Source organism: Magnolia sinica, chromosome 19, assembly GCF_029962835.1.
Source record: "Magnolia sinica isolate HGM2019 chromosome 19, MsV1, whole genome shotgun sequence".
Classification (NCBI taxonomy): domain Eukaryota; kingdom Viridiplantae; phylum Streptophyta; class Magnoliopsida; order Magnoliales; family Magnoliaceae; genus Magnolia; species Magnolia sinica.
This window is the reverse complement of record NC_080591.1, coordinates 22,232,016-22,253,807: the sequence shown is the minus strand read 5'-3', so window position 1 is coordinate 22,253,807 and position 21,792 is coordinate 22,232,016. Positions and strand designations below refer to the sequence as shown.

At 39.4% G+C, this 21,792-nt stretch overlaps 1 protein-coding gene across 1 annotated transcript; it reads right to left on the bottom strand.

Annotated features, from left to right (window-relative positions):
- Window positions 1-3,980: 3,980 nt before the first annotated feature.
- LOC131234429 (uncharacterized) lies at window positions 3,981-20,789 on the bottom strand. The gene is made up of 9 exons (XM_058231291.1): window positions 20,646-20,789; window positions 20,380-20,499; window positions 19,216-19,283; window positions 17,504-17,612; window positions 17,328-17,396; window positions 10,242-10,299; window positions 4,953-5,188; window positions 4,789-4,840; window positions 3,981-4,192 (listed from the first exon to the last, which is right to left on the bottom strand). The coding sequence occupies exons 1-9, from the start codon at window positions 20,646-20,648 to the stop codon at window positions 4,125-4,127; spliced, it is 783 nt and encodes a 260-aa protein (XP_058087274.1). The 5' UTR covers window positions 20,649-20,789; the 3' UTR covers window positions 3,981-4,124.
- Window positions 20,790-21,792: the final 1,003 nt, after the last annotated feature.

Below are 21,792 nucleotides of genomic sequence, written 5' to 3'. Positions count from 1 at the left end.
GCAAAATATTGTGATTTTAGTGAGGGAAAAAAACATTTAGAAGTTTAAATAATTCATTTTCTGACTATAGATTTAAGTTTATTTGTTAATTTAAAAATATAAAAAATTTTGTCAAATATATAAATAACTTCATTTATTTATTAATTCATATAAAATATTTTTATGGTAAATATTTTTTAATATTTTATTTTCAGTGAGATTTTCCAGATTGATAATACTGCAAGAAAAATGTCAAAATATGAAAATCTCAAATTTCCAAGAAGATTTGTCCCCGTGTTGCTTAGTGCTTTGGTACCTACAGTTTTTATACTCAGACGAGTCTGATGTGACTTGTTTAAGTCGACTTGAACTCGGACTCGGTCAGAACCTATCAGGTTCAATACCATGTGTTAACCCTCACTTGGGCGAGACAAGACATCCCAACCCAGATCAGGAAGGAACAAGCCAGTCCAGGTTGTGGTACTTCCAAAATCTTGGCAGATTTCAATTTTCACAATTTATTTATAAAAATTAAAATTATTCACTATATGTTTTTTCTTTTAAAAAAACATTTATTAATTAATAATTAATGTATTTAAATATTATTTTCAGCCAGATTTTCCTGATAATATACCAAGAAGACCCAAAGAGAATTGCCAAGTACAAGATTTGCCACTATATTTGGCACTACATATAAGGCCCAGCTATATATCGAGTCATGCACCAGGAGGCCCTGCCAGAAAGGTGACATGGTCCAAAATCAGTACAATCCATGGGCTAAAATCTGAAAATATGGTTAGAGTTTGTTTGGTTGGCCACTTAAAAAATAACTTCATCTTGTTTTAGTTAATATTACTTGTGTATTAGAGATGATAGTTTGTACTAATTGGTTGTATTTTCAATCTCCACCAAAAAATAATAATAATAATAATAATAATATTAATAAAGAAAAGAAGAAGAAGAAGAAGAAGAAGAAGAAAAGAAAAGAAAAGGAAAAAAGAAAGAAAGATTTCTAACACATAATTTCGATTAAATAAAACAAGATAAACTCATCTTTTAAGTGGCACCCAAAAAAGCCCTTGTGGTATGACTGGAGTCCCCAAAGATCTGTATTAGGGCTACAACTTGGATTTAGGACCCAATTGACCCAAACCAAGTTCAGGTTGGGTTGGGTTCTGAAGGTCCTGGTGTCGGGCTCAGGTTGTAAAATGTCAAACCTATTTGAAATTGGAAGGGGATTGTGTCTGACCAGATCTGTGTGGGGACCCACCATGATGTATCTGTTTATCTAAGCTGTCCATCCCTTTTCTAAGATCATGTTAAATTATGGGTTCAAAAATGAGGTAGATCACCACACCAAAGAGTAAACTTGGGTTGCATTAAATGCAAGGGTTATCTCTGGTGTGGTCCACTAGAGCGTCGGATCTACCTCGTTTTTGGGTCATACCTTAACATGACCTTACAAAAGGGATGGATGGTTTGGGCTTGGATAAACAGATACATCATGGTGGACTCCTACACAAATCTGGTTGTATGCAATCTGCTTCCTTTGAAATCGGGTTAGGTTTGGGTTGAGCAAATTCAGGTCATGTTAGACCCGGTTGGGGATAATCACATGTATTTGAGTTAGGTTAAGGTAGCTTGGGTTGGGTCCTTTTGAGAGGAAGACCACAAAATGTAATATGGCTGAACACATGGTTTCATGACTCTGATGAGTCTTTTGCAACTAATCTGAGTCAAATCACACTCAATCATACCCAATCTGGTTCAACATGTCAACTCACCCGCCACTCAACAAGAGACAAACCGAGTCGAATTGAATTGCAGAGTCATTTGACCATGGTTTACGGCTAGCAAATGGGGAGTGCAATTGATTTTGGACCAAGACGCTTAGTAATAGGCCCCACCTAACGAATGGCATGGATCTCATGCACAAGTGCCACCATGTGGGTAGGTGTGGTTCTAGTCACCCTTTCAAAGTTCCCATGAAAAAATGTAATTAATATCAACAAGGATAATTATTCCAGTCATTTTAGTAGGGGTAACGTATATACATCAATCTAGGCCGTCCAAATCCTAACTGGCCCATTTTTGGATAGAGCATGATTGAAGAATCACTCTCTTAAACAACACTAAAATCATCCAGCAAGGATGCAAATAGCTCAGGTTGTTGGACTCGACCCAAAATTGAATACGGTTCATCGGAGAAGCTCTGCATCCAGAGTTCCACCCAATTATTTAAATGGTTCGGCTCTCGGAGCCTCTCAAAGTCGACTGCACTTGATATGAGCCGGACCACTTTAGTAGACATCAGCTGTTGGATCTGTCTTTTTCAATGACTAAAACCATCTATATAATGACCTAAATCTGTGAGAGTGAGGGATCTAAATAACTGTTAGATTGAGGTATTTCAACCCTATGATTAATTACATGTTATGGAAACTATTCAAATTCCCAAAAAAAAAAAAGTTAAAATGATCATAAACAAATAAAATATCCCAATCTAAGAAATTTTATATTTTGTATATACCCCAGTTTAAGTTGAGACTCGCCATGTAAACAGTTTTTGGTCATTGGAACTCGACCTCAAAATGTAAAGGCTAAAATCCCGACTTATTGGATGATAGCCCTAAATGTAAAGGTTAAAGAGTCCCAAAGTATTCTACAGCAATATGTCAAGATGTAATCTAGCAAACTTCATTTTAGTGCCGGTGTAGGCTATGTGTAGTTCGGACATGCGGGTTACTCACACTAATATTTTAAATTGACAAATATGGAGTACGTAAAAATGTGGATTAGAAATGGAGCTGGGAAGTAACTGAATATCATCAAATTACCTAAATGCTCTTATTTTGTTTCAAATCCTTTCCTATATCTTTTGAAATATAAAATTTAAAGCTGGAAATATAATTGCTTGGAAAGAACCAGCCCTTAGAAAATCATGTTACATATAATGGTACAAATATGTCTAGCGCAATTGATAATTAGAAAATGTGGATGTAGTAACCACGCTTCATTGTAATTAGTTAATTAGTGTAGGGATATAAAAGGTGATGGGCCATGCATGTGGAAGTTCACACAACCATTGAATATGCTCATTTCTCATCTTTTGACTAAACTGCCAATAAGAAAATAGGAGTTTCAGAAAGCAAATACTAGGTCTACTTGGTCATGTGTCTAAATATGTATGAGATCCATCAGATAGGAATCAGTGCAGGAATGCCCTAGCATCAAAGGCACAAATGATCACTGTCCTAAAATGCTGGTAAACTGCCAGCATAGTTTACGGCCGACTTTGAGGCACCCAATCAAGATAACCCGAATCTCCTTCCCCAGATATTGTTTCTACCTGAGAGAACATTTTTTAAAAATCTCTATTCCAATCTTCTCTTTTTATCTATTTATTATTTCAGCTAGAGAAAGAAATGGAAATGATAGACTCCCTATGATTCTAGATATCCAAAACACCCTATTATTCAAATAGTTCTCAGATTCTAACAAATTTCAACTTTTACGTCACTTAATTGCAACTTGGAATTTCAAGCCTCGAGCCTCGACATATATCTTGGTTATTTCCATTTTACTATGGACTAGTAATTGTAACTCAATTCGACAACACATCCAATCTATGGACAGGAGCATTTTCACCAATCTTTCATCCAAGAACCTACAAATGGCATTCATTCCGTGCCCTCTCATCTGGAGGCTAGGGCGCATTTGGATACACTACCAAATTGAATAGCAATTATTAGTCTACTGGAGTGGAAATAACTCAACTGTCTTTTCCTTTACTTTCCTTCCATTCATATTGATGGTATACACATCAATTTACAATTACATCTCGGACATGGAATGAACAAAACTGCAATTTGGGGGCCATGCTTCCTAAGTATGAACACCAGAAAACATCTCATTTCATCTCAATTGAACTGATTGTTCACGATGCAATCAGCTCATGCACCCAAACACAGCAAAAGAGAGTGATAAGGCAAGGTAGCCTCTTCAAAATCAAACAGATGTGTCTCAGTTTATAATATATAATGTTTCCTCACATTTGATCAAGATTAAGGTGGGTCAAAAAGCTCGCTGTTCAAGATCAGCTCAAACAGCTCTTACAAAGGACGTTGCTGTGCATAGTAAGGATCTTAGACAAGCAGAACAGCATTTATACAACCATCATTCTCTGGATTATTTGTAACTTGAGCATATTTCCCTGCATCCATCAGTGAAATTGAAATTTAGTTCCCAAGGAATGAGAAAAGGATCCTTTTAAAGAAAACAGAGAAAAAAAAAAAAAGTGGATCACATACAACAAGGTGTACCATAGACTTGTGGTACTAGTTGCATTGGAAGAGTGGATGATACAAGTAACGATCAGGATCATCAATTCATTCAAGTCCTCTTTTTTAATTCCATGATGCAAAAGTCGGAGCCAAGAATCCCCCAAATGGACAGTCTGGATCATTCAAAGAAACGTAGGCCCAATCATCATAATGATGTAACCATTCAGTGGGCCTCGCCTTCAAATGCTTGTGATTCCAAAGGATGACTTCAGGCATATCTGCTAACCATCTGATCCGTCTTGGGAAGCATAAAGTTATAATAATCCGATCAGATGGTTAGGATCATCCACTCAGCGAGACATTTGCACCATGACCCATAGACTGGTGTAGAGTGATGGAAGGTCCAGATCATTAATTTGACCATCCATGTTCCAAAACAAGTTGCACTACAGGCCTATCGTCTAACTAATTTATATGATCACTCATTCAATGTAAAAAAATGCAGTACAGGTCCCTCAAGACTCACCCCACACTACTTTTCCGGCTGGTGTAACTAGACCAAGTTCGCTCACATTCACCTGAAATTTTAATATGAAAACTGTATCAGATATTTGAAAGAAAGATAAATAAAAACAGCATAAACAGGGAATTTTCAAAGATATCACAGGCACCAAGTATAAGAAATATTACCTCTATTATAGTTCCCTTGGTTATGACGCCTAGAGAAGTGTACATCGGACCATTTGGATTTTTCTTTATTCCAATTATCTCTAAATTGAAAGTGCATTTCAGCTCTGGGTGTGTCACGTGGGCCTTGTTAAAACGCAAACCGGTTGGACGAATGAACCGCTCATATTTTGGAGGTTTTCTAGTAAATCCCGGTCCCACAAATGTGACTTTAGTGACCATCCTTTTCCATTGCTTGGCTGTTTTAGTGGAATAGAAAATAAAAAAATAAAAAAAATAAGTTAGAAGCCAAGATTGTGAAATCATTATGCCAAGAGGGAACTGATGCTTATCCCTCTTTTTTTAACCGAGCCGGCCAGACTATGCATAGACATATGCTGGTGTGCCTACAACAAACCAAGCACCAACAGGTAGAGAACGTTCATGAGATCCACGCCATCCATCTAGTGTGCTATCTCAAATGATCACCTTGGAAACCAAATATTTGGTCGGTCCAAAACTCAGCCAAGCCATGCCATTAGGAAGAGTTGGGGAGGGACGCCCACTGTTAGCTGTGTATGGGGCCCACTATGGTTTACATGTGCCATCCAATCCATTCATTGCACTTTCACTAAGATGAAGGTACTTGCCAAAAATCACGATATTCTAAAATTCAGGTGATCAACCCACGTGAATTTGGAGATTTTGGGCAGATTTTACAGTCTGTAGTGAGGCCCACCTGAGTTTTGGATCAGTGTTACGTTTGGTATCAGGGCCTAACATCAGCACACATCATGGAGACATCCATCCACATCAGCAAATAGTCACGCCCCCCGCATAACTACACAATCACGGGAGCATTTTCTATTCCACTTTTTTTCTCCTTGATCAATAAGCCATGATAATCAGTCAGGGTGTGAGAAATATTAGGCCACTGATACTTATATTGGTCACAGAGATGGTTAGCACAAGTATAAAAATGGTTCCAAACACAGATAATCAGATGTGTGGTCCCATCTCTTATGTGAACCAATGGAACAACATGCAATCACCTTTCTGTCGAATATACACGAGGCATTGAAAATTTCACCCAAAAAACAAATGAAAAGTAGTAAGAAATTACACAATCAGGCCAGATAGCATGCCCCACTATTTTCTAGATGACGAATTATCTCCTACAACCAGTTGCATGTTTGAACATTACATGCAACTCAGATCATGTGCCAAAATGTTTTGTGCATAAGATGAGCACAACCATGAAGACCATCTCGCACAGAATAGCAGGCCTCTGTTAAGAAAACAACTAGACTGTAGATGAGACCTGCCAACAATCCAATCCACCATATACATGTTACCCACCTGATGTATACCAGCCTGACTTTTTGAAAATTTGATCCTCACTGTTGGACCATTCTTATGCACAGCTTGTGTCCTACAGTCCTACTCATGACATGTGGGCACCTGAGCAGCTTGGATGTAAGCTTCACATGCAGATGGTTGCAACTGCTCTCTTGAAGGTGTCGACTCATCCACCATGCACATTGCATTTATGCATGTGAATCTAGACCAAAGTGGTAGACCATTGTAGCTGGAGCGTAACTAGGGCTGCCAATGGGCCAGACTGGCCCACCTCAGAGCTGGGCTCAAGCTTAAAAATCAAGCCTGTTTTCAACCGGGCCCCTCTCTCCATCCCCGTCTCTCTGCTAGGGCTGGACTCGGGCCTATGCCGCGCATAAACATTTCATGCACATTTTAGGCTGGACTATTTTGGCCTGTCACGGGCCCAGGCCAGGTTTGGTCCTACATAGAACAATGTGGGCCAGGCTTGGACAGAGCTTGACCCAGCCCGTTGACACCCTTAAGCATAACCTAAAAATCACACTGGTTGAGCACTTCTATCTGTCCAATCGGTGACCATCATATGGTTTGCTAATAATAAATTGGTAGAAGATCCAAATTCAATGAGCAAAAGCAGATGGTAAAGATCACTACCAGTGTCACACAATCATGATTACTAAACTTCCCAACTAGAAATACAATCAAAATTTTGCATTGTACATCTATCCACTTCTAATAAAGTAATCAAGTTCTAATAAAATATTGCGGATTCCCAATCAGTGTTCGAAGTATCGGTATCGCTACAAGTTTCGCTGGCCGAAGATATGGAAACAATATTGATATCGTCTGTTGATATCGTCGATATCAGAAATGTGGGGAAACTTCAGGAGATACTAAAATGCACATTTTTGCATATTTAGGAACAAAAAAATTACAAAAAGAATGAATACATAATAAGTTTCCATTTAATGGGGGCCTAAAAGCATGCGTTGTCATAGAAAATCAGTCCAACCATCTCATCCATCCATCCAACCATCCAACTTTTCATCCAAACATCCATTGATATTTTAGAATATCAACAGCACATGACATTTCTCTGAAAAATCGTCGACAACTGGAAAGGAAATGAAAGATTGTGGTCTAGATATTGCCCATGTTGCGATAAAGATAATATCGTGATATTATCAACATTATCGTTGAAAAATTGAACATTGCATACAACCATGTGCCCATAGAAAAAATAATAATAATAAAATTTGAAATGATTATATATATATATATATATATATATATATATATATATATATATATATATATATATATATATATATATATATATATAACAGATTTTTGGCAATATTATCGAAATATCACCGATACAGTAGTGATACAAGTGACACGTAAAATTTACATAGTAAAAAATATCGGCGATACATTGGCGATATTGATACACTGGCAATACAAGCGACACTTGAAGTTTACACAGTCGAAAATATTGGCATTACTTGGTAATTCATCGCCAATGCCTGGAATTTCTAATACTACCAATGTTATCAATACCAGCGTGATCGGTATCACTGAGCTGGAGAAACAGATACTATTGGGGATATTTCCAGAAAATATCGAGGATACTTCGAACAATGTTCCCAATATTCGCATGATGTGCATGCACGATGCATAGGCAATCGATCATCTTTTATGCATTGTGCCTTCGCTAGAGAGATTTGGGACAGATTCTTTGATACATTCCAACTAAGTTGGGCGATGCCAGCATCCATCGAGGGCTTCCTCCTAGCATGGTATGAGGGTGGATTTAGGCAGGAGGAGGTTTGGTGGCTTTCTCCCCTAGCTGGCCTATGAGCAATCTGGGGGAAATGAATGACCGATGTTTCCAGAATAGGTGCAAACCACCAGAGAAGGTTTTTAGAGGAGCAAAATTGGAGTTTATGGGTTGGGCCTCATGTAACAAAAGATCCAGTCGATTGTCCTATAGCTTCTTACCTTAACCCTCTTTGTTGTAATTTTAGCATAGATATCTATGCTTTTTCAATAAAAATTTTCATTAACTTCCAAATAATAACAATAATAATCAAGTTTTGGAGCTGTGCTTACAAATACACAGCACCAAAACAAGACTAGGAACATAAAAAAAGTCCCTAAAAGATGTCAAGCCATCTCTCAAGCCAAAGCAGCAAGCCAACAAAATAGAAGAAATCATATGATATGCACATTACGCTTGGGTTTTCAGTCTGTATAAGTGGGGCCTATGGTTCAGTGATATAGCCCATTAATCTGATAAGACCCACCTTACATGTATTTGGACTGGCCACATGTCCAAATACATGTATGGATACAACTAGAATAGAGAGCTTCCCCATCTCTCTAGTCTCTAGCATAGATTGAAAACAGCTTCGATGGGGGTAGCATATTACTCAACAACGAGACCACTCCAATCTTTAATTTTTGGGGCACAACACAAATGCTAGATATTCTACAGAATCTGATGCAAACACACAATCTGATTGCTCTTTATGCTTGAATGTGTCATCATTGCAAAACAGTCCATTCATATCTACTTTTTGTAAAGTTAATTCTCAAAGAAATCTGTTCTACAACATTGCTTTTGTAGGGCTCAATACCAGTAACTAAAATTAAGTGTGATCTTTTTTCTAAATATTAAAGTCCCTATTTATACCAAATGACCTTTCAATACTAGTAGACCATGACACAGGCTAGTTTATCCTTCTGATGGCCTTGTGTGTGCACAGTTTGCCTGGCAACTGCCCTCCATGACCCTACTTTGCTTGCCTCACCCTTTTGCGTGCAAAGTTGGGCCCAGGATCAATAGTCTACCAGGTAGGACCATGTTGGAATGTGATTGGTGTCAATGGGAGGAGCCTCTACCATTGCTGGTTCCAAGAACCCAGGTAGAATATGAAGAATGATGTCTGTTGGTCAGCCAATCATAAAACTTTTGCACATCTACCATTTAAAAGCCAACCCCAAATTGTTGGGAGAAATAGTAAGATTGATAGCGATGAAACAACACGCTGAAAACCAACAAGAACAACATGTAATTTCAAATGTTAAGCAAAAGCAATTTCTCTCTTTTCTATAGGCAAAAAATTATTTTATTAAAACAAAACAGAAGGGAGATATATCATGCATTCATTGCAAAGCATCTTTACAAGACTAACTGTAGTTTCATAGTAGCTGTAACCCGTTAATGGATTGCCTAAGATTCAATCGATCAAAATTGCAGATAATGAACCTTTGCCAGGACTTACTTTCCACTAGATTACTAAATGTTAGTATAGGAAGGAAACCAACCCAAAGAAACCAATAATGGAAGCTGTTATTAAAATTTGTCTACTCAGAGAAGCAGTAAGAGTTGAAGAAATTCCATTTCATGAAGTTCTGATAGAAGAAATGAATCAACCCCACAGCTTAAAATAAGGTGAGATCGCTAGAGAGTTCAAGGAAGAAGAAGAAAAAAATTTAAACACATGTTCCATGGAGATGAAGTCTGATTGAGGGGGGGGGGGGGGGGGGGGGGCGCAAGTCAATTCATGTAGATCTATGTGCCAACCCAGAATGTGTAGAAAATCCAAACTGTGCACCACTCCACTCATCAGGCAGGCCACAAATTTACATTGAATGTGGACCATCTGCAATATTTCATGAACCACCCATTGTTTGCATGCACGTGCAACCCATCCAATGAGTTAACCATCTTGATTTTTGGAGCAAGAAATCTACACTGTCAGCACACCTGATGGACAGCTTGGATGTCCCATATATGCTAGTTTGGCACATGTAGCTAATTGTGAAGGTGCATGTGCCTTCAGCTGCAGCAGAATTCATGAAATAGATGGAACAAAGCAAACCAGCTTTAAATGCCCAGAAAATAACTTTTTTAATATAATACCTATGAGGAAGAAAAGGGAGTAGGAGAAAACATGCATGGAAACTTACTTTTCCTTTTACCAGTCCGAATAACCTTGAACATTTCGTCTTCGGCCACAGGTCTGACCTGCAATAGAGAAATATTTTGTGATTACAAGTTTACCATGCAGCGATAAGCAAAAAATGTAAATATGAATACAGAATGAGGTGTCTCATATTACTGACACTGTCACGCATGTCACCAACGCATATGGTGAATGGTCATCAAAATGGTGGTGACTCATCCTCCTTACACATGTCACTCATATATAGCTATCTATACCATCAAATCCACTGATCAAGCAATCCTAAGTTCCTAACCATCCAAATGGATGGCTAGAAGTAAAATGATGAATGGTCCAAATTCCAATGGAAAGCTCAAATGTTTGTCTCCACATTCCCACTTGGGGCCAATTTGGACGACCTGGATCGGCTACAACTATGCCATATTGTACAGTTGAAGAGTCACCACTATTTTCTCAAGGGTGGTGTATTATAATAGGAACAGTCTTCTTTTTCCAAGCTAATTTCCCTCTTCCCCTTCCCTAAGCCTTCATCCCCTAACATACAGCCAAGATTTTATTTTTTTTAAATGCCTCTCTTCATGAGTTGATCTACCCACTCTGTGTGGATCAATTGGATTACTTGCACAAACTTTTATTGTGTCACCTCCTTTGAAGCTATTACAAGATGATGTAGAGCCGGCAATTAACCAACGATCACCCGCTCGAATGAATGAGATATCGACACCGAATTGCAAAGACGTAGACAAGAATTACACTCAGAAGATTATTTTAGTACAGAGGGAGCAATAACTTCATTGGATTTGGCGCTTAGGAACTGAAGACAATAGCTTGTGGAACAAAGTGATAAAAGGTAAATACGGCCAATCAGTTGGTGGCTGGTGGTCCAACATCTCTTCTTGGCACAAGGATTCAGCGGTTTGGAGAGAGATTATTTCCACTCAAGATCAGGTCCTGCAAGGGATGGAATTCCATCTTGGCAACGGCTTAAAAATTCGGTTTTGGAAAGATTGTTGGGTGGAGAAAATCCAGCTTAGAGACAAATTTCCCTTAATTTTCTCTCTCGCTCCAAATCCAGATATCATGGTTTCCGATTGCTATTCTATTACTGCTGGAAAGTTGGTATGGTCAGTGGATTGTAGGAGGAAAATACAAGATAGGGAGGTCCAACAGTTTGTGGACCTCCTTGAGTGCATCTATAGGTCCCAACCCAATCCTCAAATCGATGACGCACTGCTCTGGACAAAGTCTAAGACCAACAGATTCTCGGTCCGTTCCTTTTATTTGCAGTTGGACCAATCTCCCATCTCCACTAATCATCACTGTTCTAAACTTTGGAAATTCCCGGTTCCTCCTAAGTTCATCGCGTTCGGTTGGCTGGTCATTTTGAAAAGAATTCTGATGGTGGATAATCTTAGGAAGAGAGGGATGTGTTTAATGAACATTTGTTTGTGCTGCAAGAAGGCGGAGGAGACGGTGGACCATTTGCTGCTCCACTGCCCTTTCATTTCTTCCATTTTGGCCAATTTTCGGGTCCGTTTTGAAGTCAATTGGTGCCCTCCAGTTTGCGTCTCTTCTCTTTTTACGGATTGGAACGGGGTGAAGCTTGAAAAGAATCGATCCACCCTGTGGAAAATGGCCCTTATTGCCACCTGGTGGTGCGTTTGGGTGGAAAGGAACGGCAGATGTTTTCGGGACACTTCTAATTCTTCGGCTTCGGTGCTATCTAGAGCTAAAGCTCTAATTATTGAATGGGCCACCCATATTGAATCCATGAAGGATTCCGACCTTTTGTTTCTTGGTTTGTAAGCCTTTGTCTGCTATCTCAGCAGAATTGGCTACTGCTTTTGTAATTTTTTTGTCTTTTTTAATCTTATTTTAATAAAATCTCATTACCTTTCAAAAAAAAAAAAAACTTTATTGATATCAAACTTCGTATAATACTTTATAATAATAATTATAAAAATAATAAATAAATAAATAAAATCCACACTAAGAAAATCCCCCCCTTATAGACTCTAAGTGAATCTCTAATTAGAATTTCTCCAACTAAGAAACTAATTTCAAATCAATCATGGTTGACTTCCAATCAATCTAATCTACATGGTAAAAGTCTAACAATAGTAAAAGCAAATATAGAAGATCCTAATTACCTCTCTTGATTAGACCCATATCTTAAATCATAGTCCCCCCCAATCTTCAATCACATCTTTAAATCAGCCCTTATATCATTCAAAAATAGAAAAATGCAATCATTGATTGAAGCTCCCAAACCTAATAAATAGTCTAAAAATCAGCACATTTTGGGCCCTACGGTGGGCTATGGGCCTACATTAATGTTGTGCCCTACAGCAGGCCTAAGTGGGCTGTGGGACTAGGTGGGCCATGGGCCTGCATCACCTAATTATCCCATCTTTGGTCTTCATGGTGTTGAATTTTGATTGTTATTGTATCCTTTCTCAATGGTCAATTTGAAGGCCAATAATCAAATAGTTAGAATTGTCCTAATGATGATATTTTTAAAAGTGGTCCACCCACTCTAGGGGGGGCATTATGTCAATGGTTTAGATCAACAAGCCACCGTATAAACTGAAAACTAGATGAGAAGGATCATATGATACCTCCCCACAAGCATGTATAAGGCAGATCAACCAAATGCGTCTGTGTGGAATATGGGCATAAGGGCCATCCATCAAGTATGTCCAAGTGTAGACTCCCTAGCCAGATTAAAGCCAATCCACTCATCAGGTAGGCTATGGTTTTTTTCCTTAAATGGTAACAAAAAGACTTTATTGGAGACTGAACAGAAAGGAGGAATCACCTAGGGCAGACAAGGAGAGGGATGGTGAGAAGTCCCTCAACCCAAGAAATGATTATTATTTTTTTCCTTGGCCCTGGAAGGAACCATCTGACAGGATTCTGATCTAGTAGTAAAAGTGTGGTCATTTCACTCTCTCCATAAAGACCATAAAACTGCCAGAAAGGAAAGATGGCATAAGATCTTTTTTCTAGCATTCTCCCCATTCAAAGCTACAATAAGATCATCCACTGAACAAGAAATCCCCAACACACACTGAAAAGAGTTAGATATCTCTCCAAATCTTTGTGGCAACCTCATAATGGATGAATAGATTATCAACATCATTCTTTTCCTCAAATAGCCATTGGTTAAATCTTATTCCTAACCACCACGAATCCAAAAGCGATCACCCTGGAAGGGACCTGAAAGTTCTAGATCAGACCCTCATGCATTCGGGAAGAGTAAGAAGTGGCCTCGCCACAAAGCAAGCTACGGAAGGATTTTTTTTATTTTTTATTTTTAAAGCAACGATAATATATTATAGAAGCAAAAAAAAACAAGGAATACAAACGAGGACTGTTGAGATAGCAAAACCAAGGCTAAATGCCTAAAAACAAAAGGTTAACATCTTTTAGACTCGGAACATTTGCCACCCATTCGATTAGTAATTTTTTCGCAAACGAACCCACAGCCTCAGTCGAAGATTGGCTGTTGTTGAAACATCTTTCATTTCTCTCCTTCCAGACAGCCCACCAGATAGTAAGAATCCCCATTCTTCAAACATGCGATTTTATTTTGCCCAGCTTGAAGCCGTGCCAGTATGCAAGCATCGAGTAAGCAGATTCCGGGTAGCATCCGCTGACGTTAAATCTGGAGAAGAAGTCCAGCCAGATTTTGGATATAAAGGGGCAGTGACCAACAGATGATCAACTGACTCCTCGCTGTTCATACAGTAAAGACAAATGTTAACTAATTGCATGCCTCTTTTCTTCAAATTGTCGACAGTTAAAATTCGACTCTTAACCACCAGCCAGCCAAAGCAGATAATCTTGGGAGGGACTGCATACTTCCAAATGAAAGAAGAGGCCAAAGTCGCAGAGGAAGGAGGGGGGGATAGAATGTAATATAGGGATTTAACCGAAAATTGGCTAGATTTGTCCCTCGTCCAAATAATTTTATCCTGATTAGCCTGCACCGGATCGACAATGGATAAGCATTAAAGAAGATTGACGTACTCCCCCACTTCCCAGTCTTAAAGATTTCTGGAACAATTGATCTCCCAAACTATTCCAGCCACAGATTCAACATAAAAATTAGCCACTGGACCATCTTTATCTACGGCAAGACGGTAAATGTCGGGGAATCTGTTCTTCAATGTCATCTCACCCAACCATAAATCTTTCCAGAAATGAATAGCTGATCCATTCCCCAACTCAAATCCAATGTTTTCTATCACAGCCTTTTTAGAATGAAGGATGGCACGCCATAAATGAGAAGCTCTGTGAGCTAAGGAGTCATTGGTCCACCAATCTCCAGGGGAAGAGCCGTATTTACCTTTGACAACAGAGGTCCATAATGCATCTTTCTCCACACCCAATCTCCAGGACCACTTGCCAAGGAGAGCACTATTTAAAATCTTCAAATTTTTTATGCTCGCGCCTCCTTCCTGAAAATGGATGCAAACCTCTTTCCAGTCAAGCAGGTGCATCTTCTTTTCATTATCCTTGCCGCTCCAAAGGAAATCTCTTCTCAGCTTGAAGCACTGAGGACGGGCATCTGAAGAGAGACATAAAGTAGATCGGGATGTTCGAAAGGGCCACTTTAATGAGAGTAAGCCTACCCCCCATTGACAAGTAGCGGCATTTCCAGTCAAGCTATGGAAGGATTTGACCAAGAAAATCCCTGAAGATGTTAGCTTACAATAGCATTTATCCAAGATTATATGGTTGGAAGAGGGGAAAACTCCATTTCATCTTCACTCAAATTCCTAGGAAAATTCACTGGCCCATTGCTTGTGCATTGGCCAATTGTCACTTGGTGGTGAGAGGACACATAATAAAGTCTAAGATAGTCTTGATAGAAAGGAATTCCTTCTCCAAGTATCTTGCCAAAATCTAATTCTAGCTCCCACAAGACTTGTCCCTGGTTATATGGTTGGCAAGAGCAATAAACTCCATTTCATCTACACTCAATCCCGACAAAAAAAACAAAACAAGAAGACTGCACCAAGTCACTAAGCCAACACCCTTCAAGCATTGGGCAATCATCACACAGTGATGAGACAACACAGAATAAAGTGCGAGATAATCTTAACAACAAGGAATTGCCGATTTAAGTGTCTTCCCAAATTCTAATTTTAACTCCACCTACCATCTCAAAAACCACCTTACCCATAAATTCAAGCCCGCTGACAGAACACCCTGCGAGCCCAGCCCCATGTTTATAAGAAATTATCTGCTTGCAAAAATTGCTGTCCTCTTAGCCGCACCTCCAAAGCCACTTTTCAAGCAATGCTTAGTTCCTAGCCAGTCTTTGATCCCCATACCCCCATATTCTGCTAAGCTTGGCAAACTTGAGACCACCTCACCAGTTGAAATATTTCCTCATCTTCCCTACCATGCCAAAGAAAGCCTCCCTGAAGCTTTTCAATGTGATTGGTTACCCAATCAGACAGGCAAATTGAACAATGCGGCTTTGAGAGGTTTACAACCCCAAATGTGAGTAGTTGCTTTTACAAGCAGAAAGTTAAAGATCCACCTTTTCAACAACCACATCCTACAATAGTTTGGCTCGCTTCTATATGCATAACGAAAGACCAGTGTATGTTGATAGTGGCTTTTCCATTTTGCAGACACTCCTTGGCCAAGAGCCCTCATACCTCTCCACTAAACAAATTCCAAACATTTCCTTGTTAAACATGCTAACTCTTTGAACAAAGACATCTTCAAAACAACTCAGGACCCTCTTTAAGTTGGTGATGTAACCAGACTTTGCAGAGTATCATCAATATGCATACAGTGACTAATCTCAACCCACTGAACAAGCCTCTCTTGTTGCCCTGTCTATCATTCTGCTTAAAGCTTCAGCAATCACCACAAATACAAGGAAAGGGTTTGTTACCTTGGTGCATTCCTCTAGACCCCCAAAAAACCTTTCAAATAGCCATTCTAATGCCACAATAGTGCATCACTGCCTGACACTCTATCATTCATTGCCTCCACCTAATACTGAAACCCATTCTTTGAAGCATGTAACACAACGCTTTTCCAAAATCTAGCTAACAACCGAGCACCATAGAGCCTCTTTTGTACTTATTTGAATTTTGAAGTCAATATACTCGAGCAATAAAACCTTCACAGTGTTTCAACAAAGACCTTCACTAGGATTTTGTACGGCCACACCCAAGATCTTCATACCTTACCAAAAGCTCATCCTTATTTTTTACCTCTTATCCAAACAAATACAGCTCTGCAAGACAGAACCAGTAGAAAGACAACACCAAGACAATTACAGAACATCCTAGGTACCCAAACAATATGGCCCTCAATTTGCAAGGCTCTGCCGGGGGCGCCCCTTTTGGCAAAGGTCATCAGCATCCCTATTTGCTTCTCTTGAGACATTGGAAAAGCACCCCTCACAAAAGTCACTAATTTCTTCCATGATATGAACCTCCAAGGAAAATATTGGTTTTGGCCTAGTTAATCATGCTATAGAACTGCCTCCCATAATTACCGGAAACAAAACCAAATTAGCCACCAATCCGACTGCTTCAAGATAGGGCTGCCAATGGATCAGGTTTAGGGCAAGTCCAAGTGTACCCATACCTGGGCAAATCAGGTCCCAGGACCTATCAGGTCGGGTCTGACTGGGTCCGGGTACCATATTTGAGGTCCCAGACCCGGATCCAGTCAGGCGTGGGTTCCCATCAAGTACCTATCAGGTTACAACCATCTTTTGACATGATTTTTTAAACACAGCTGTAGGGAGATGTTATTCCCTTTCTTATCTCTGTTGTTTCATCTTCCTCTTGCGTGATTTTCAGCATTAATTACAGTTAACGAAATCCTTCCTTAATTTGGAGTCAAGTATCCTCTGCAACATTTGAAGAATAAGCTAATTCAAAAAAGGTTGCAGGTGGGGCCCACCTCAGCATGTGTAGCATCAAACCCATCCGGAAGGTTCTGTTGCAGGTGGGGCCCACCTCAAAAACTGTTGACATACTGTATGGTTGAAGGGAATATATAAAACTTCAAGCCACACATCTTGCTAGAGCCAACTTAAAGGTAAACTCACCTTGGGCAATGGAACCTCCCATTTGCCAGCTTTCTCTTTCCTCTTCTGCTTTATAGTGTTGCTAAGAACCTGCGCAAAACAAGAATGAAACATTGTAAAATAGTATCATGCACAAAATCATATCAGAGTTTTTTAAAAAATGATATCCTTGTATGAATAACCAGCCCAGCAATTACCTTTGCCCTTGTTGTTGTTTCACGATCTAGGAGATATGCAGGAATAGCACCTTCGTGAACCTTATCATCCACTTTGCGCCTCGTTGATGATTCATCATGCATAGCAAGCCTGTTGAAATAATAAAAGGACGGAGCAACATATAAGATCTTTAATGCAACATATAAGATATGTAATGTCCTAGGACCAGATGACAATACCACACAAAACATAATCAGAAAAGAAAGACAACTATATGTATACAACCAAAACGAAGTCCTTAAAGGATAACAAATGAGAATGTATTAGTGTTTGGGCGTGTGTATTTATATACATACGATAAGAAGCAGCAGAAAAGAACCAGAACCATGAGAAATAGAGATGATAATGTGTCGAATAGGAACAGCAATGGGGGAGGAAGACAAAAGAAGAGGGAAGAGGTAAGGTGAGAAATTCCCAAGACGAGTGTTTCAAAACAGTCTGGACCAGATCATTGGACCAGTTTGGACAGGAACCTGCCATCAGGTAATTCATTAGAAACCTGGCTCAACTTGAAGGGCAACTGTTTCCTAAGAAAAAGAAAATTCTAACAGTCAATGATTGAACCCGTGACTTACAACTATAAACCAAACACCCAAAACAGTATTCTAAGAGTAGATCATTTATTCCTTATATTTTAAACATTTTTATACTAAAAGATTTCCCAGGCAAAACAGTTCAACAAGGGTCTGACTGGTTGGATTGTGGTTGTAGACTGAACCACCCACGGAAAACAGGCCTTTGGGTTTTCAAACACTAGACGACACCTCCCAATCCATGCCCCTGCAACTGGAGTGTTGGGCAAAACATTGGATGTGGTATAACCACTCCACGACAATCGTTAAACTTGAAGAAGGCAACCTGCCGCAACAAAGATGCCCTAGAAAGCCCATGAAGGATCTTATTAATCAACCATAACTTCCCTCTAATGTAGTTTTTGGAAAAAATGGAGAGAAGAGGTTTCCTTTGTGGGATTGCAATCCAAACACTGAAAAATCAAAAGGTAAAGCATCATCCAAGACTTCTCTTTAGCAAAACAAACAAGTGCGAAGGGTTTCCTTCCCCTTGCTCTGACGTGATCACGTGAGTTTAAACTCTTCTTATGTCACAATTTTTCTTTCCCTTGCCTTCCCCTAGTTTACACCCAATCCAAACATGCACTTAGCATGCTAGCCACTGCTTAATTTCGATAGTGATATGCTTCCTCTTATTAGTGCTCCATCACACAGAGAACTCTAGTTGTGCCTTGGTTTGCTCTCTGTTATGGTCTATTTTCTTTTACTTCGGCTGGGTTAACCTACTTGACTCAGTGATTAGAGTACCACTTTGTATGGCTGGATAGCCATCCCAAACTCACAAAAAATAGTAATAATACAACCCAAAAAAAAAAATCAGTTCTACCATTTGGCACACCATGTAGGCTATCTTGATCCCTAAAAGCTAAGACCCCACATGTATAGTTTCCGGTCTGAGCAAATATGCCCAATAGAAGTTTTTTGGCCCTGGCTTTAATAACACACACACACACACACACACACACTCTTTCAGATATTATAAAGGAAGCTCTAAAAAACCCTCTTTGAAACTTTAAGCAACAAAACAGACAGTAAGAGTAGCAATAGCAGAAGAAAAAAAGACAAACGAAAGGGCAAGAAAAATCAAAATGCTGGAACACAGGAATGGAAGATGCACTCACGTTTTCTTCATCAGAGCCTTCTCCGCATAGCGTTTCTTTGCAAACATCTTCCCCTTAATACCAAGAGCCTGTTTACAGAAAAATGGAAACAGAAATGAGAGATTACATCAAAAATTAATCTGAAGAAGAAATAATGAGATTGTAGCAGCATAGTTCAAAAACCTTAAACTCAACTCAAGTCGGTGTCTAGTCGGGTCAGGTTGACTCAAATATCTGGACTAGACTGATATATATTACTAAAATATAAATTATTTTCTGGCAGTTGATATGTTGGACATTAGTAAAATAACTAAATAAATAAAAAGCCCAAGTTTTAAAACAAGCGAAGCAGTTGGTGGGCTCATAGCAGGTCTGTTCTACAGTGGAAACAGATAGCTTGTTCAACTTTTGAGCTATGTATCCTTCTGGGTTTTTTTTACCAAAACCCCAGTTGACCGGGCGAGTAACTCGGTCAATTCCACTGAGTTCACGAGCCACCTGGACAAGACTTTTCGAGACTCAACCGAATCACTCTCGCCAACAAGTTTCCAACAGACTTGGCACGAGATCTCACTGAGTGGAGTTAACCCAGCTGAGATTTGAGTCGAGTACCTGCGTTTTGGAACTATGTTTAGGAGTCATTTGGATGGTGGTAAATGGGGCAAGTAGTAAATGATTTACTAGCAAATCATTTACTACTACTTATGTTTGGATGCTCTCATTGCTAGTAAATCATTTACAAATGATTTACTAGCAAAGACCCCTTCTCATTTACCAGCAAAAAGCTGAGATATCATTTACTAGTAAATGAGGAGATGGCAATGGCTCAATTCTTTTGAATGAAAGCCTATAAAGCAGATTTCATTTACCATTTACAGGCTATCCAAACACTGTAAATCATTTACAACGTAAACCATTTACCACCATCCAAACGACCCCCTAGTGGTTTTGTAATTAGAGTTCGCTAGAAAGGAAATGGCCGGAAGGGGTACAGCATTTCAGTTCAAAACTATTATCAAGCTCCTAACTATAATCCCATTCTTCAAGTTGGGAGTTGAAACGATGCTATCTTGCAATTTTTCATGGATGAAATATTGTAATTTAACTCATTTTCGTATCCAAACATAGCCCAATGAAGAAAATAAATCTTTGAAGTGTTTTTGGAAGAAAGGGATCTCTTTTTACCTTCTGAGCGAAAGCGGAACGCTTGTGGACTTCTCGAGCTTCCTTCTTCCGCTTCCGTTCGAAGTGATCGGGGCGGTATCCATGGCGCTTGCGGTGAAGGTCGATGTAATCTCCTTGCGGCTGATGAAGATACGAAAAAGGGTAAACGGAAAAATCAGAAGTAGAAGAATCAGAGAATTTGTTTGATGAAATGAAAACAGAAATTTCAATTTCCAGGAAAATGAAATCTCCGTGATGTCAGAGAGAGATTCTAGTGAAGAACGAACCATGGCTACAGAGAAGGTGTCTTCCCTTCACAGAAGGAAAATGATAAACCCTAGTTTTTTACAGGCTCTGCAGCACTGTTCTAAAACTGAAAGAGCGAGTCGGTTTCAAGTTAGGGATACCGACACGGGACAGACGTGGGGTCGAGGGATGGGACGCGGATTAGCTACTGACTGGTTGAGCAGCGAGACTCGCTACTGGAGTGACGTCACCAAGTTCCGTGAGCCCATGATGTATGCTTTGTATCCCCGCCGTCCATCCATTTTCAGAGATTATTTTAGGGTAAGATCCAAAGAATGAGTTAAATCCAAACTTCAGTGGACCCAGCACGGAAAACAGTGGGACAGTGACGGCCACCATTAAAAACTTATAAATGCCACAGAAGTATTCGATCAAGGTGATATTTGTGTTTTCCCTTTCTTTTGTGTCTTTTTTAACTTTTGAACGGTTTGGATTTCAAATAAAAATCACGTTGGGCTTTAGGATAGTTTCAACGTTGGGAATCACTCTCCCCACTGTTTTCTGTCGTGGGTCCAGTAAAACTTTTTATCTGCTTATTTTTGGATCATACTATAAGGTGATACGTCAAAATGGATGAACAGTATGGATACAACAGATGCATCATAGTGGGGCCCACAAAACTTGGTTACGTCACTTCGATAGCAAGTCTCGCTGCTCTAATCCGCGTCCGAGGGGGGCGCGGATGGAAACGGATTGGCTACTCCCCTGCCATGGCTGATGTTCGGTGCTCTGTGAGACCCACCATGATGTATGTGTTTCATCCATGCCGTCCATATATTTTTTTAGATCATTTTATGAAATGATACAAAAACAGAGCTATATAACAATCTCAAGTGGACCACATTAAAGCAAACAGTGTTGAATGAGCGTCGACCATTAAAAGCTTTTCGGGGGCCATAAAAGTTTTGGATCAAGCTGATATTTGCTTTTTTCCCTTCATCTGGGCCTTTATGACCTAACCAACAGATTGGATGTCAAATAAATAATAAGATGGGCCTTAGGAGGATTTTAATGGTGGATATCTAATGACTCTTGTTTTCCCGCGGTGTGGCCCACTGAGAATTATATTCCTCTCTTTTTTGGATTGAACCTATAAAATGATCTGTAAAAATAGATGAACGGAATAGA

Bases quoted from the DNA above. Each gene is read 5' to 3' on its own strand.
- LOC131234429 (XM_058231291.1), bottom strand. The intron at 4,841-4,952 runs GTAATATTTCTT...TTAAAATTTCAG, and splicing joins CCAAGGGAACTATAATAGAG to GTGAATGTGAGCGAACTTGG. The intron at 4,193-4,788 runs GTGAGTCTTGAG...TGATGGATGCAG, and splicing joins AGCCGGAAAAGTAGTGTGGG to GGAAATATGCTCAAGTTACA.